The sequence below is a fragment of the Pelodiscus sinensis genome, chromosome 3, assembly GCF_052426305.1.
Source record: "Pelodiscus sinensis isolate ZL-2025 chromosome 3, ASM5242630v1, whole genome shotgun sequence".
NCBI classification, from domain to species: domain Eukaryota; kingdom Metazoa; phylum Chordata; order Testudines; family Trionychidae; genus Pelodiscus; species Pelodiscus sinensis.
The window spans coordinates 120,373,209-120,387,455 of NC_143054.1; the positions used below are offsets into that span (position 1 = coordinate 120,373,209).

Sequence of the window (14,247 nt, forward strand, 5' to 3'; positions counted from 1 at the left end):
TGGCTGGAGCCTGCAGGAGTAAGGGCTAGGTCTGTGAGGTTTGCGTTACCCACACACCTACTGTCCCATACAGTGGCATCAAGGCCACTGACAGAGAGACTAAGGCGTCTGCAGAGAGCCAGCTGGCTTTTAGCTTATGTGGCAGAGGCTCATTCACGAAGGTGCCTAGCTTGGATCTGCCTCTCCCCGCTGCAAGTAGAGGGCTGATCTGGGATTTCAACGGGGCTGTCTCTAAAGCTTGAGGCCGTTCCTCGGCCAGGGGAGCGTGTGGCCCGCGGGCTCTGCTGGGTGCGATGCGCTGCCCCACGTAGGGACACGAGGCGGGGGCACCTACACACGCAGGCTGGCAACCCACGTGACACCAGGCGGTGGCGCCTCGCCCCGCCCGCGCGCCGCTTTCAAAGGCCGGGCCGTTCCAGGGGGGGGCTACGGCGACGCGGAGCGCGCGCGCCAGGAAGACAACGGCTCCTCGGCATGTCGGGCAGGAAACTGCAGCACCAGCCCCTGGGCGCCAGGCCGGCGCGAGAGCAGGAGGCCGCGCGACTGCAGGTTGGAGTAGCGTTCCCCCCCCCCCCCCCCCGCAACGGCCAGTAAACCTCGTCGCGAGGCTGATGGGATGGGGGAGGGGTAATGTTCTCTGCGGCCAGGGCAGCCCGCGGGGCCAATGGCTGCGCTCGGCCCGCTCGCGGGGGGAACCATCCCGCTGCAAGGGGCCAAGCGTCGCCGGTTCCCTGAGCGTGTCGCGACGGGCGGCGTGTTACCCACGGGTCCAGCTGCGCCCCCGGCTGCTGCGGCGGGAGCCCGGAGGAGCCCAGGCGGCGCGGCGCGCTGAAGTCTCGCGGTGGTCGGGCCCCAAGCGGTACCGAGTTCCGCCCCCGCCCCCTTTTCCCGGAGCCGCGCGGGTGTTGCCAGGCGGCGAATAGCGGCTGCAGCCCCAGCGCGGCCCTCGGCTCCCCCGGCAAAGGCGGCCGGGCTCGGACCCCGGGAGGCCGCCGGGCTCCAGGCTCCTTTACCCCGGCTCGTCCGCGGGCCAGCGCCGGGGCCAGGGCGTGAAATGTCTCCGCGCCGCTTGCCCGTGTCCCTGTGGCGGGGCAAGGCCCTTCGGCCGCCCCATCTCCGAGCGGGCAGAGGCCGCTTTTGAGACCAGCCCCTGTGGCTGCGCGGTAGAATCCTAGGCGGGGTCATCGCGTCCGGCCCCAGGCGGGGCCAGTCCTAGTGCGCCTTGCGGCCGGCAAAGAGCAGGGGCCCTGCAGCGCCTTGCAGGCTAATCAGTAGAGAGAGTCGTGTCACTGGGGGGCTGCACGCCCTGCTCGCTGCCTCACCAGCCCCTCTCTCCCGGGGGTCAGGCAACCCCGGCTCTCGTCCCAGACACCAGCGAGGGCCAGTCTGTGGCCACACCACCCTGGGTCTTACTCCCTCCCCCACATCCTCAGCTAAACTCCCTGGGCCATGCCCGCCTAAGCCCTTTCTCTTATTTTGCGCCTCCACCCCCACAGTTAAGGTGTCTGAACCTTATGGTGAGTCCCGTGCCCTCCCCCAGCTGCCGAGGGGAGAGGGGCGCTGCTCCTAGGTCCCACTCAGCAGCCGAGCACTGGTGAAAGGGGAGGGAGGAGGCAGGCTGGATACAGTGATATGATGTCACTCTGTTGTCCTGCAGGAAACATTTTTTACACACACAACCCATTGCTTCAGATGAGTGGAGCAAGAGGGATAGAGAGCAAACTTAACCCTTTTTATTTAAAATGCATCCTGTGCAGACTCACCTGTTCTACAGTAGTGATCTTAATACGAAAACATAACTAGACTGGCAAAATTAAAGAAAAATGGAGGCCAACTATTTTGTTGAGTATTTTATACAACTCTTGCTACTAAAATAAATGTGGCTTGCTGAATATTAAAAGAAGTTTGTGCCCCAAGTCACAAAGTCTTTTAGAGAGGCTATAAGATTTGCATGCTTTCCATGTACAGGAGTATACATGATACAATCTATCCCTTGACAAATATGATGTTTTAATATATTACTTGTTTTAAAATATTTGAGATGCTTGCTGTTACAGCAATGTTATTTAAACATTTTTTTAAAAAGTTCAATTAAAATACATGTCTACTGGCTTTAGGAATACATATTTTGGGAAGAAATGTGAAATCAAAGCATAGTGGAATCTTCTAACAACGTGGTAGTGCCAATGTGTAAAGTTATTTATCATGGTCTTTGTTTTTCTTTTTAAAAACTGCAATAGGAGGAGCTAAAGTCTCTTGAGCAAATGCATTTGTCCCTGAGAGCCCTCCATCAAATGGTTGTCTCCTGTAATGAGGTAAACTGAATGCATGTTTTCAAATTACTGTGAATATAAATTTTCTGTACCAGTTGAATGTAAGGCAGATTATTTTCACATTCTCCAAGCATTGTAGATTATGTTGCTATGAAGAGGTTGGGTGGGCTTTTTTTTCTCCTTCAGTGTAATAGTTGAATACATCCTCACTTCAGTATTTTAAGAGCCTCTTAGGAAAGGAGGAATCAGATGCTTAAGGCTCCTAAGACTTAAGTGGCAACTGACAAACTAATGATTATCAATTTAAGGATATATGAACATAACAGTTATAGTAATGACATTTTAGCAATACAGTGTTTCCAAGTATATAATTATTCTTGGTGATTATCTGCAGTGGGGGACTGGCAGCATATAAATCCATTTAATTGCCTCAGGCATTTATTGATACACTAGAGTACAAACAAGTTTGAAACATGAGAACAGTGCTGGTTCATGAGTTACCCACACCAATCTTTTAATCACTGGAACCCTCCATCTGAATCCAATATTTAGGTTCTACTTCATCTCTAAATAATAAAAAAACAGAATTTTTCTACACATCCCAACACTAGCTATACAACAGATTCCCAACTGTTTAAAAATAATCTTAGCACTCAGCCAGCTGTAACTTACCCTAAATATATACAATAATTGCTCTCACTTTGCACCTCTTCTCAGAAGCATACCTCAGCCCTCTCCACACAGTTTATTGAACCTATTCCTCTTGCAGCTTTGAACTTACATTCAGGCTAAAGGGGCAAGTTCCAGAGTCCTGTCTATCAGTTTTTTCGAACCTTCTTTTTTATATCACAGACTATATCACTACCCATTCACAAACTTCTGGTAGACTGGTAACATTTTATTTGCATGTTCATTATGCACATGAATATGCGGATACGCAAATAAGATGTTACCAGTCCACCACAGGCCTCCAGAGGTGTTGCACAGCAGCCAGCTTCACCAGCCGCCTGCCATGTGGTGGCTGCTAGAGCTGAAGCTGGCTGATGTGTAGTGCTCGAGGGGCTTGTGTGTGGTTTGTTTGTTGGTTGGTTTGTTTTAAAAACCCTTATAGCTTACTCCTAATGTTCTCCTCAAGCATTTAAGATGAAATGTGTCTAACTTCTTAGCATTTATTTTAAGTTGCCAGATTTCAGTGCCATAAGTTGCTATGGCTACCATAATGGCTGAACAGATGCTTGATTTTGTATGTAAGGATGTAAGAGGTTAGCAGGTAGTTTGTCTGCTGACAAGGTAACTGTTTGATTGGCCTGGCTGACTGGACCTTTTCTACTGGCACAGTGGGCCCTGCTGCGGCACAGATGGAGCTAGGACTGTGGCAGCCACAGCAGGGCTGGAGCAGTCCCTAATGCCTGCAGGTGAGGCAGGGCCAGGGCAGGAGGAACTCCACCAGGCTGTGACCCATTGTGTTGCAGGGGGGGGGGGGGTTTGCTCCAGGGCTAGCCAGTTAAACCTTGAGTTCAGCTGGTTAACATTTAAAATGTTAATTAACATCCCCTAGTAAGGCTATGTTTCCAAATGTTACTTAATTTACAGAAGGCTATGTTCATTTTGCAAATATTTTTTCTTATATCCTCAGGGCATGTACTGTAGCTTGGCTTATTGTCCTTCTAAGATATTTGAACCTATCTACTCTCTCCAGCTGCTCATTGATTTTGATGTTTAAATCAGTATCTCTAATTACCATGGCCTTACATTTCTGTACATTGAATTAGTCCTACCTTCTCCCATCTCTTCTTGAACTTTATTGTGCATGTTACAAGTTCTTCAGCATTTTCATATAGAAGAGCAATATCCGTGAAATCTAGATTAAATATTCGCAAGTGATTCCACCTTAATTCATATTGATTATATTCTTAGATCACTTGAGGCCATAATCAATGACTATGGAATGAATGGCAATAGGATACACCCTTGATCATATCCCTCTTCATTTCAAATTGTTTAGTTAATCTTCTATCCATTTTAATACTTTGGAGTTAGTATAAAATGCCTTCATTATTTTCCACATTGTATCCCTATTTACACTATTGTTTGCTCTTTAATATTAATATTAAAGTGAATATGGAGTTCCTTGAAATTAATTCACATTTTCAGTAACCCTCAGGAGACCGTTATCTGTGCATGAATGATCTCGCCTAAAACAGACTCATTCTTGTGAAAAATAGTATCCATTTTTCCTTTCTTCCTGTAACACAATCCTAGCTAAGACTTTTTCTGTCACAGGAGAATATCATTCCTCTCCAGTTGGAGCATTTACTTACGTCTCCCATTTTTGGAAGCTTGATGGTAGTACCAAGTGTCCATTCTTCTGGAACTCTCTTCTCATAATGAACGTACTTATGTTGCCAATTCTTCATTTCAGGGTGAAGGCCATCCGCACTTAGTGCCTTATTTTTTAGCTTGTGTAAAGCTTCCAAAACCTTATCAACTGTGATTTGAGATGCATCAGTGTCTAACTTTGGCAATAGGACTAGTTGTTTCTGGCAGTTCCTTTTTGTTGATCTCAAGCTAAGGTTGCTGGGTCAGAAGGGCTGAACACTTCAGAGAAGCACTTAACCAATCTGTTCTCTCATTTTCTTGAGTCTTTAAGAGTTTGACCAAATTTCCTTTCACTGGGACTCTAGTACAGCTAAACCCATACTTTGCTAGCTGTTTCAAGGCAGTATAGGCAGTTTTAATGTTGTTTGTTCTGCATCTTCAGCTTTCTTAGCATTGCTTTCTAATTGTGTGTTCTTTTTACAGCATCTCTTTAGTCAGGGTTTCTGTAGATTCACTTTGTTTCCTCATCTTTATTTTGAAGCATTTTAGTTTTCTGTTTCTTCTCTATACATATAAAAAATTTCCTGTGGAGGACCGTGACATTACATCATCTGTGTCCTCATGCCACCGCCTTCCTCTGTTCTCAGGTGCTAGCTGTAGCCAGCCTTTTCACCATTCCCTCTGGGCATGGGCTGTTCTAGCTCTGGGAGGAGCTGTTGGGACTGGGTCCCCTCAGACAGCCAAGTCCCAGTCCCCCGCCTCTGGGCTGTGCCATGTCCCCTCTGCCATCTGAGCCTGACTTTCCCCCACACTCCCCCTCACTCTCTGCCGAGACCCCGCATACCCAGACCACTCCTACCCGCTTCCCTCTGGCAAGACTCCTACCCTGTGCCTGCTCCTGCCCCCTCCTCTGCTCTTGCACCCTCTCCCCTGCTCCCCCAGTCAGACTCCAGCCCCCTCCCACCTGGCCAGATGCCTACCTCCAGAGAGAAGGGGATTGACGAGCACAGAGAGCAGGAGGTGCAGCCCCCTAGTCTGCTCTGATCAATAAGTTCCTATGTTTGTACTGAAATTCATTGTTCTGACAGTCCCTCTTTTTCTACCAATCGTCATTTTTTCCTGCTTCAATGGCAGCTGTTTTAAAATGGGCCCAACATTTCTCTACGTCATTTGCTTCATAGTCTCTGAAAGCCTCAAATCTGTGTTTAAGCTCAATATGATATGCATTCTGTAGTATGGAATCTTGCAACTTTGTCAAGTGGCTTGAGTGTTTCAACTTTCTTTTCCAGCTTTTTAAGCTTCAATCTAATGTTTGCCTACAGTAAACAGTGGTCACTACCTGTGTCTGCTCCTCTTTAAAAAAAAAAAAAAAAAAAAAAAAACCTCTAGCATCTATCCCAGAAAGAGCATTTCAATGCAATTATGATAAGTGATGCAAGCCCTTGGGAAGGTGACTGTCTAAAGTTCCAAATTCTGACTACCAAATCTAATACTTCCATAGCCCTCCAGAACATATGAACTTTGAATAGTACCAGAAAGCTAGCACAGGCAACCAGTAAAATGATTTAAGTATAAAATTGATATCTTCAGGCTATGCGAGGTTCAATGGAAACATCAAGGCTTATTAATATATCGGAAGGTATGATTGTTGTGTGCGGGTTTTTTTTTAACAGACCATCAATTCTCTCGTCCAGAACAACCACACATTAACAGGTTAGTAATATGCTACTGGGATTTCTGTACAATGTACTTAGAGGATTACTCTTCTAAACTAGGAATTCCTTTAAAAGGTTAGCATATGTCTCTGTTGTAATTAAAGCTGGGACACCAAGTCTTACAGCCCCACTCAAATCAGTCTCAGGGATAGGGTAGGGTGGAGTGGCCAGGCCATGGGGCTAAATAAAAGTAGTGCTGTCAATATTCCAGTTTGGACTGGCATCTGGGTTATGAAACCTTCAACCTGGTGCCAAACTCTCAATTCTAACATTTAATTATTTGGACTTGAATAAAAAAAAAATCTCCTTATAGGAATCTGATTTTGTTCTGGAAAATTGAAATTACTTACGTAGATTACCACTTACTTTTCTTAAGGAGAGACTTATGTAGAACTTCAAAAGTAATAGTAATCCTCACTTGACAGCTAGTCATCTAATTCCTTCTACTATGTGACTTGCACCATACTGCAGTAAAGTCTTAAGCATTTCTGCATAATCCGTATTAGTGCCCTATGTTAATGCAGACTGGTAAGTCTAAACAGAGCAACACATTAACAGTCCTTGTATAACTCTTGAACTTTAACAAATTAATGGTTCACTTGTTAGTAGCTAAGCATAAAAAGAGAGCATTGTTTTTAAAGTCTTATCTTTGTTCTATATTAAGCACAGTGACACCACTAGAACTACAGGTTGAACCTCTGTTGGCTGTGACACTCTGGTCTGGCAACATCTGTGGTCCAGCAGGATCATGGATGTTGCTGGACTAGAGAGTCCCAGCCACAGAGGTTGCCAGCAGCTTGGAGCTCTGCTGGTCTGTCAGCATGAAGCCTTCAGGTGGTGAGGCCTATAGGCCCTGAATGCAGCAGTTCTAGCCTGCAGTGACGAGCCCCAGCAGCTGGGATGGAGCTCTGCTGGTTGGGGCTGGCTGCCAAGGGTATGTAGCCTACACTGTCTGGAAGCAGAGAGCACCTGCAGCCAGGAACAGATTTCTGCTGGCTGGGGGCACAGAACTGCTGCTGGCTGAGGACAGGAAGCCCCGGTGATCTGAGTGGGGCTGCAGCCCTGAGTGGAGCTCTGCAACAGCCTGAGGCCTGACCTCCCTTGATCCGGCAAACTCCCTCCCTCTTTCCCTCCTTTAGAAATACAAGTTGAACCTCTGTTGTTCACTTGTGTCCCAGGAGTGCTGGAGCAGGGAGGTCTAACTAGGGATGTAAGACTAGTAGACTATCCAATAAGCCAGTGGTCCCCAACGCAGTGCCTACGGCTGCCATGGGGCATTTATGTGCGCCTGCTGAATGATCTGGGACGGCCCCGCCCCCAGGCATGTGGCAGACCCAAAAGGTTGGGGACCACTGTGATAAGCAAATGCTTATTGAACAATTGAGTAGTGACTCAACTAGTGCCCCTCCCCCCATTTGCCTCTCTCAGTGAGAGGCAGCAAGCAGGGGGAGAAGCAGGATTCCCCCAGCACAGTCTCCTGGGGGAAGTGGGGTAGGGACACAGCAAGGAACTGGTTGCACTTCTGCCTTTGAAATGTAGCAAGAGACCTGCCGGCTCGTGCTACTTTTCAAAAGCAGACACCTGGAGTGAGCTAGGGCCTCAGTGCTCTGCCCTCCCAGTAGTGATTTGCTTTTGAAATGTGCTTTGCTTTCAGCAAGGGCTCTTGTACACTTCAAAAGCAGGGAGCATGGCCAGTAGGGACTGAGTCACTAGCTCACCCCAGGCTCCCTGCCACGCTTTCACCTTTGAACTGTAGCAAGAGCCAACAGGGCTCTTGCTACATTTCAAAGGTGGAGGTGCCCTTATTGACTAATTGTATTGTCAATGTAATTTGCATTAACTATTCAATTAGTTGATTACTCTAAATTTAACATCCTTATGTCCAAGCTGTAGTTGCTTCACTAATCCATTTTGAAAACTTGCATGTATTATAGGCGTATTTACATGCTAAATACTAGCTCTTTAGTCTTAATGAGTTGAAATAATGGGCTAATATACTTTTTTTGGTTAATGCTTCTCTCTTTTTAGACCTGAATAAAGGCTGGCAGATTTTCTTCACTGGACAAAGGGAAGATGAAAAATAATTCCAAATCCTTGATATATTTTGAATTTGGGCAGGGTGGGGGAAGCACTAGCTGGAAATCAAATAATCCTGAAGTGAATTCTTGCGAACCCCTCACAGCATTGTTTCAGAGATTCAGTTGGAGACAACAAGCAGCTGCAGGCCCAGTGATCAACTGTGGACAATAACTTGGAGCGTAAAACCTCCCATCAGCTGTAGAAGACTTTTTTTTTAATATATATATATATATATATATATATATATATATATATATATATATATATATACATATACATACATACATACTGGACTTGAAGTAACTTCAATGAACACAGCTTAAAGTAGTGGGACTCCTTGCAACCTCACATTTCAAAAAGTGTCTTACCTGTTTTATGTTGTAACTCTTGTCTTGATGTCTCACTACGTTTTTGTTTACATAATTGACTTTTTTGTATTAAAATAACTAGAGAAACTTATTTTTTCAAAATAAAACTTACAATGACAGTTTACTACAACGGTGGGAATGCTTGATACCTGTGGAGATTACTTGTCCATAAGACTTGACAGAACACAACCTGCTGAAAATATTAGTATATTCTCTCTGAATATTTACTTACCTAGGTGTATAATGATTCTCTCTCTGTATAATATGTAGTACCAACTCCGTTCATCTAATATTGTAAAGCTATGTATTTGGTATCTGTCCAGGCAGAAAGTTCATGGAAATGGGCCAGTTCGGTCCAGGGAGTTTGAGATACAGGTTGTTCCTCCCTAAACCAGGACTCTCTGGTCCAGTAATATCCATGGTCTTTGTGGACTAACACTGTTCCTAGGCCAGGGGTGGCCTAGGAGCCTTGGGTCAGACAAGTTGGGGACTTCTGTTGGTGTATCCAGGAGCTCATGGCAAGGGCTTAGGTGGGGTGGGGAGCTCTGGAAGTCCATGGCAGGGAGCTCAGGTGCCAGGAAGAGCTCCTGGTACCAGAACTGTAGCAGATGCTCAGGTAGTACAAGGAGGTCTGTGGTACAGCTAGGAGCCCTGGGTTGCTTGTGTTTTCAGCTGAGAACCTTCATTTGTGCTGCTCTCCTGTGTAGCTGGTTTCTCCCCTTACAATGCTCAGTGCCTTTTGCCGTAGGAGTCAGTTATGTTTGATTGGCAAAATGGCTGAACCCACTTGAATGTGAAGTGCAAAGTTTCCCATAGCACAACAAAATAAGTTTGTTGCATCCATTAGAAAGTAGCTGAAAGGGAGCACATTTAATTTTATAGTGAGTGCTTAGAAGCTTGCAGTATAGATGTATGTGCCATCACTTGTATTTGGAACACTTTGGCAGCGTCTAGACTGGCATAATTTTGCGCAAATGCTTTTAACGGAAAAGTTTTTCCGTTAAAAGTATTTGCGTGAGAGCCTCTAGACTGGCATGTGCCTTTGCGCAAAAGATTTGCTTTTGTGCAAAAGCGTCCATGCCCATGTAGACGCTGTCTTGTGCAAGAAAGCTCCGATGGCCATTTTAGCCACCAGGCTTTCTTTTGCAAGAAATTAACATGGCTGTCTACACTGTATTCTTGCACAAGAGGGCTTATCCCTGAGCGGGAGCGTCTGAGTATTTGCGCAAGAACCACTGATTTTGTACACTAGTCAGTGTCCTTGTGCAAATAGTCGCAGCCAGTGTAGACAGGTGGCAAGATTTTGCGCAAAAGCAGTTGCTTTTGCGCAAAATCATGCCAGTCTAGATGCACCCTTTAGTTTCAAGAACTGAGTTAAGTGCATTTCTGACCAAATGCCCATAAGCAGTCAGCTTTCACTTCATTGAAGGCATACAGATCTCACCTACAAGTCACTGATTTTAAAACAAACTTACCTTTTTAAAATCATTTTGCTTTCATTTTATTATTCAGCTTTTAAAAACTCACAACAAGAATGTAGTGATTTCATCAAATCAGTATAACCTGTAACTACAAAAGTATCAAGTAGTTCACTGAGGTTTGTTCTAACAATTAATATTGCAGATCAGTTAAAAGATTAGGACCCTAGCACAAGTGCACAACACATTAGCTATTTTCACAAAACATTTACCATCTATTTTGATCCATTCCATAGTAATATGGATTTAGGGCCAAATCCTGCTGTAATTCAAGTCTGTAATATTTACATTGTAGACAATGAGATTTTTGGCCAAAGAAAGCTGTTAAATTCATTTGCTTTCATAATATAGATGAAGTGTGGAAGTTGCAGTATAAAGCTGCAAGTTCATTGCTGTTCTTTCTGTATCTTCAGTGGTCCTTTTCCACTTTAGAAAATGGATTCTTTGTCCACATAGTTTGTCCAGTAAGTAACTGTTGATTTAGCTTCCTAAAATTAACAAAAATCAGCTATAGACATTTATAACACTAATATATGTAGTATATGCAACATTTTTGGTTGTAACATAGCATGGTTTTTTTTTTTAAATAAGTAAATGTTACAAAAATTTATATTTCCCTATTGTGCCACACTGCCTTATGGGAGTAGTAATTTAGGCTCCCATTTTCCTCCCCCAATAGCCTGAGCTTCCTTGCAAGAGTTAGCTTCTCAGCACACACTGGGTGCGTCTAGACTGGCAAGATTTTGCGCAAAAGTGCCTGCTTTTGTGCAAAAACTTGCCAGCTGTCTACACTGGCCGCTTGAATTTGCGCAAGAGCACTGACTTTGTAATGTACAAAATCAGTGCTTCTTGTGCAAATACTTTCACACTCCCGCTTGGGGAAAAAGCCCTCTTGCGCAAGAGGGCCAGTGTAGACAGGGAAGAACTGTTTTGTGCAAAAAAGCCCCCATGGCTAAAATGGCAATCGAGGCTTTCTTGCGCAAAATCGTGTCTAGACTGGCCACGGATGCTTTTGCGCAAAAGCACTTTTTCCGCAAAAGCATCCGTGCCAATCGAGACATGCTTTTGAGGCAATACTTTTAACGGAAAAACTTTTCTGTTAGAAGTATTTCCGCAAAATCATGCCAGTCTAGACACAGCCATCGTGTTCATCCCTCTGACCAAGTTGTGTGGTTTGCATCTTGTGAGTCACATCACTTAAGTTGCATCAAGGTAGATGCAGTCTGGCTAGGGTGCTTGGGCTATACAGGAGAACAGAGGTGATCAGACCCCTGAACAATTCCTCCCATGAAGCAATGCAACACTAAGGAAATGGAAGTGCTCTAAATGAACCTTTTTGTGGGGTTCAAAGTTCAACTAACAATAATGACACCTTTTTTGGGAATGTTCACAGTTTTTATTTTGATTAAAAATGAGGCAAACAGAATTGTAAATGAAACCATTTCCAACTTTTTTTTTGCGCATTTTCACTGTGCATTTTTTGCATTTCCACTATGCACAAAAACTTATTTCAGTTTTGTGCTCTATTTGGATAAGAAATGTTAAAATATTAGAAGCTTCCACTAAGACATTAATTCTGATTTTTTGCTCAACTCTACTTCTAGGCTATATCTACACTGCAGGCTTTTTGTGCAAGAACAGGTGTTCTTGTGCAAACAGTTGCAGTGTCTATACTGCACGCGTGTTCTTGTGCAAGTAAACTTATAGTAAAGCGTTGGAAAAGAGGGCTTCTTGCACAAGAGTTATTCTTTTCCCCACAAGGAATAAACCCTCTTGCGCAAGAGCTCTTGTGTAAGAAAGCAGTGTGGACGGGCAACAGGGGTTTCTTGCGCAAAAAACCCTATGGCTAAAATGGCCATCAGAGCTTTCTTGCTCAAGAGAGCGTCTATACTGCCATGGATGCTTTTGAACAAAAGCACATTGCAGTGTAGACGTGCTGTTGCATAAGAATTCTCTCACAAAAAGCCTGCAGTGTAGACATAGCCCTAGTGTGCCCAAATAAAACAATACCAGTGGCCTGTATATGACACAGTACCGGGCAAATTAGTCAAAACAATAGTAAAGAATAAAATTGTGAGGCACGTAGAAGAACATAATTTGATGGACAAAAGTCATCATGGTTTCTGTAAAGGGAAATCATGTCTTACTAATCTATTAAGAGTTCTTTGAAGGGGTTAACAAACGTGGACAAGGGAGATCCAGTAGATATAGTAAACTTAGATTTTCAGAAAGCCTTTCACAAGGTCCCTCACCAAAGGCTCTTGTGTAAATTACATGGCCATGGGATAAGAGGGAAGGTCCTTTCTTGGATTGAGAACTGGTTAAAAGACAGGAAAGAAAGGGTAGGAATAAATGGTAAATTTTCAGAATGGAGAGGGGTAACTAGTGGTGTCCCTCAAGGGTCAGTCCTAGGACCAATCATTTTCAACTTATTCATAAATGATCTGGAGAAAGGGGTAAGCAGTGAGGTGGTAAAGTTTGCGGATGATACCAAACTTTAGGATTGTCAAGACAGAAGCAGACTGTGAGGGACTCCAAAAAGATCTCACCAAACTCAGTGATTGGGCAACAAAATGGCAAATGCAATTTAATGTGGATAAGTGTAAAGTAATGCACATTGGGAAAAATAACCCCAACTATACGTACAGTATGATGGGGGCTAATTTGACTATGACAAATCAGGAAAGAGATCTTGGAGTTATCGTGGATAGTTCTCTGAAAACTTCCACACAGTGTGCAGCGGCGGTCAAAAAGGCAAATAGGATGCTAGGAATTATTAAGAAAGGGATAGAAAATAAGACACAGAATATCTTACTGCCCCTGTATAAAACTGTGGTACGCCCACATCTGGAATACTGAGTACAGATGTGGTCTCCTCACCTCAAAAAAGATATTTTGGCCTTGAAAAGGGTTCAGAAAAGGGCAACTAAAATGATTAGGGGTTTGGAATGGGTCCCATAGGAGGAGAGGTTAAAGCGACTGGGACTCTTCAGTTTAGAAAAGAGGAGACTGAGGGGGGATATGATAGAGGTATATAAAATCATGAGTGGTGTGGAGAGGGCGGATAAAGAAGTTATTTATTAGTTTCCATAATAGAAGAACTAGAGGACACCAAATGAAATTAATGGGTAGCAGATTTAAAACTAATAAAAGAAAGTTCTTCACACAGCATGAAGTCAACCTGTGGAACTCCTTGCCAGAGGAGGCTGTGAAGTCTAGGACTATAAGAGAGTTTAAAGAGAAGCTAGATAATTTCATGGAGGTTAGGTCCATAAAAGGCTATAGCCAGGGGATAGAAATGGTGTCCTTGGCCTCTGTTTGTCAGAGGCTAGAGAAGGATGGCAGGAGACAAATTGCTTGATCATTGTCTTCGGTCCACCCTCTCTGGGGCACCTGGTGCTGGCCACTGTCAGCAGACAGGCTACTGGGCTAGATGGACCTTTGGTCTGACCCAGTACGGCCATTCTTATGTTCTTATGACACGGTTGGTTTTTGCTTTTGTTTTAAATGGGAGTGTCAACACTAAAGCTGTAGAATTTTCTTTAATGTGAAAGATGCCCATAGATACCCATCTCCTCATTCTAATGGTTGGTAGAGATGGATACTGAAGTCAGTTGCCGGGGAAGAGAGATTCCCTTTGTACAAACTGGGCTCACTGTGACTGAACTGGTAGAGACTTGCTTTGAGATTTGCATATAAAAATGAAAAATCCCTCTTTCATAGTTTAAAGACTGATTATATAGTCTCCAAAGTTGGCATGATAGTTATTCATTGTACAATTTAGTTTTCCATTCATTTTTTTGGCACAAGATTTAATAGCATGAAACCTATTGAAATATTCCCTCTTCAAACTCTTGTGGATTTCCTCACATTTCTGGTCTTGAACCTTAAAATTTCTCATTTCAAACAGGAACTCAGCTTTAATCTGATACAGGTTAAGTACAGGAATGTGAAATACTAAAATTACTGCAATAATTTGTTACAATCAAATAGTTTTGCCAAAGAAAGCTGCTGG

The 14,247-nt window shown here is 44.1% G+C and overlaps 1 protein-coding gene and 1 long non-coding RNA gene across 2 annotated transcripts in view; one reads left to right on the forward strand and one right to left on the reverse strand.

Moving 5' to 3' along the window:
* Positions 1-243: 243 nt before the first annotated feature.
* Positions 244-8,884, forward strand: LOC149524719 (uncharacterized). The gene is made up of 4 exons (XR_016349227.1): positions 244-549; positions 2,241-2,315; positions 6,266-6,305; positions 8,336-8,884. It is a non-coding gene; the product is annotated as an uncharacterized LOC149524719 (long non-coding RNA).
* Positions 8,885-10,253: 1,369 nt separating this feature from the next.
* Positions 10,254-14,247, reverse strand: part of LOC102456693 (uncharacterized) — a 95,185-nt gene continuing 91,191 nt past the window's right edge. The window contains exon 14 of the mRNA XM_089777326.1: positions 10,254-10,720. Within this exon, the coding sequence (XP_089633452.1) occupies positions 10,661-10,720 (60 nt within the window). The 3' untranslated portion in view covers positions 10,254-10,660. The remainder of the gene's footprint in view (positions 10,721-14,247) is intronic.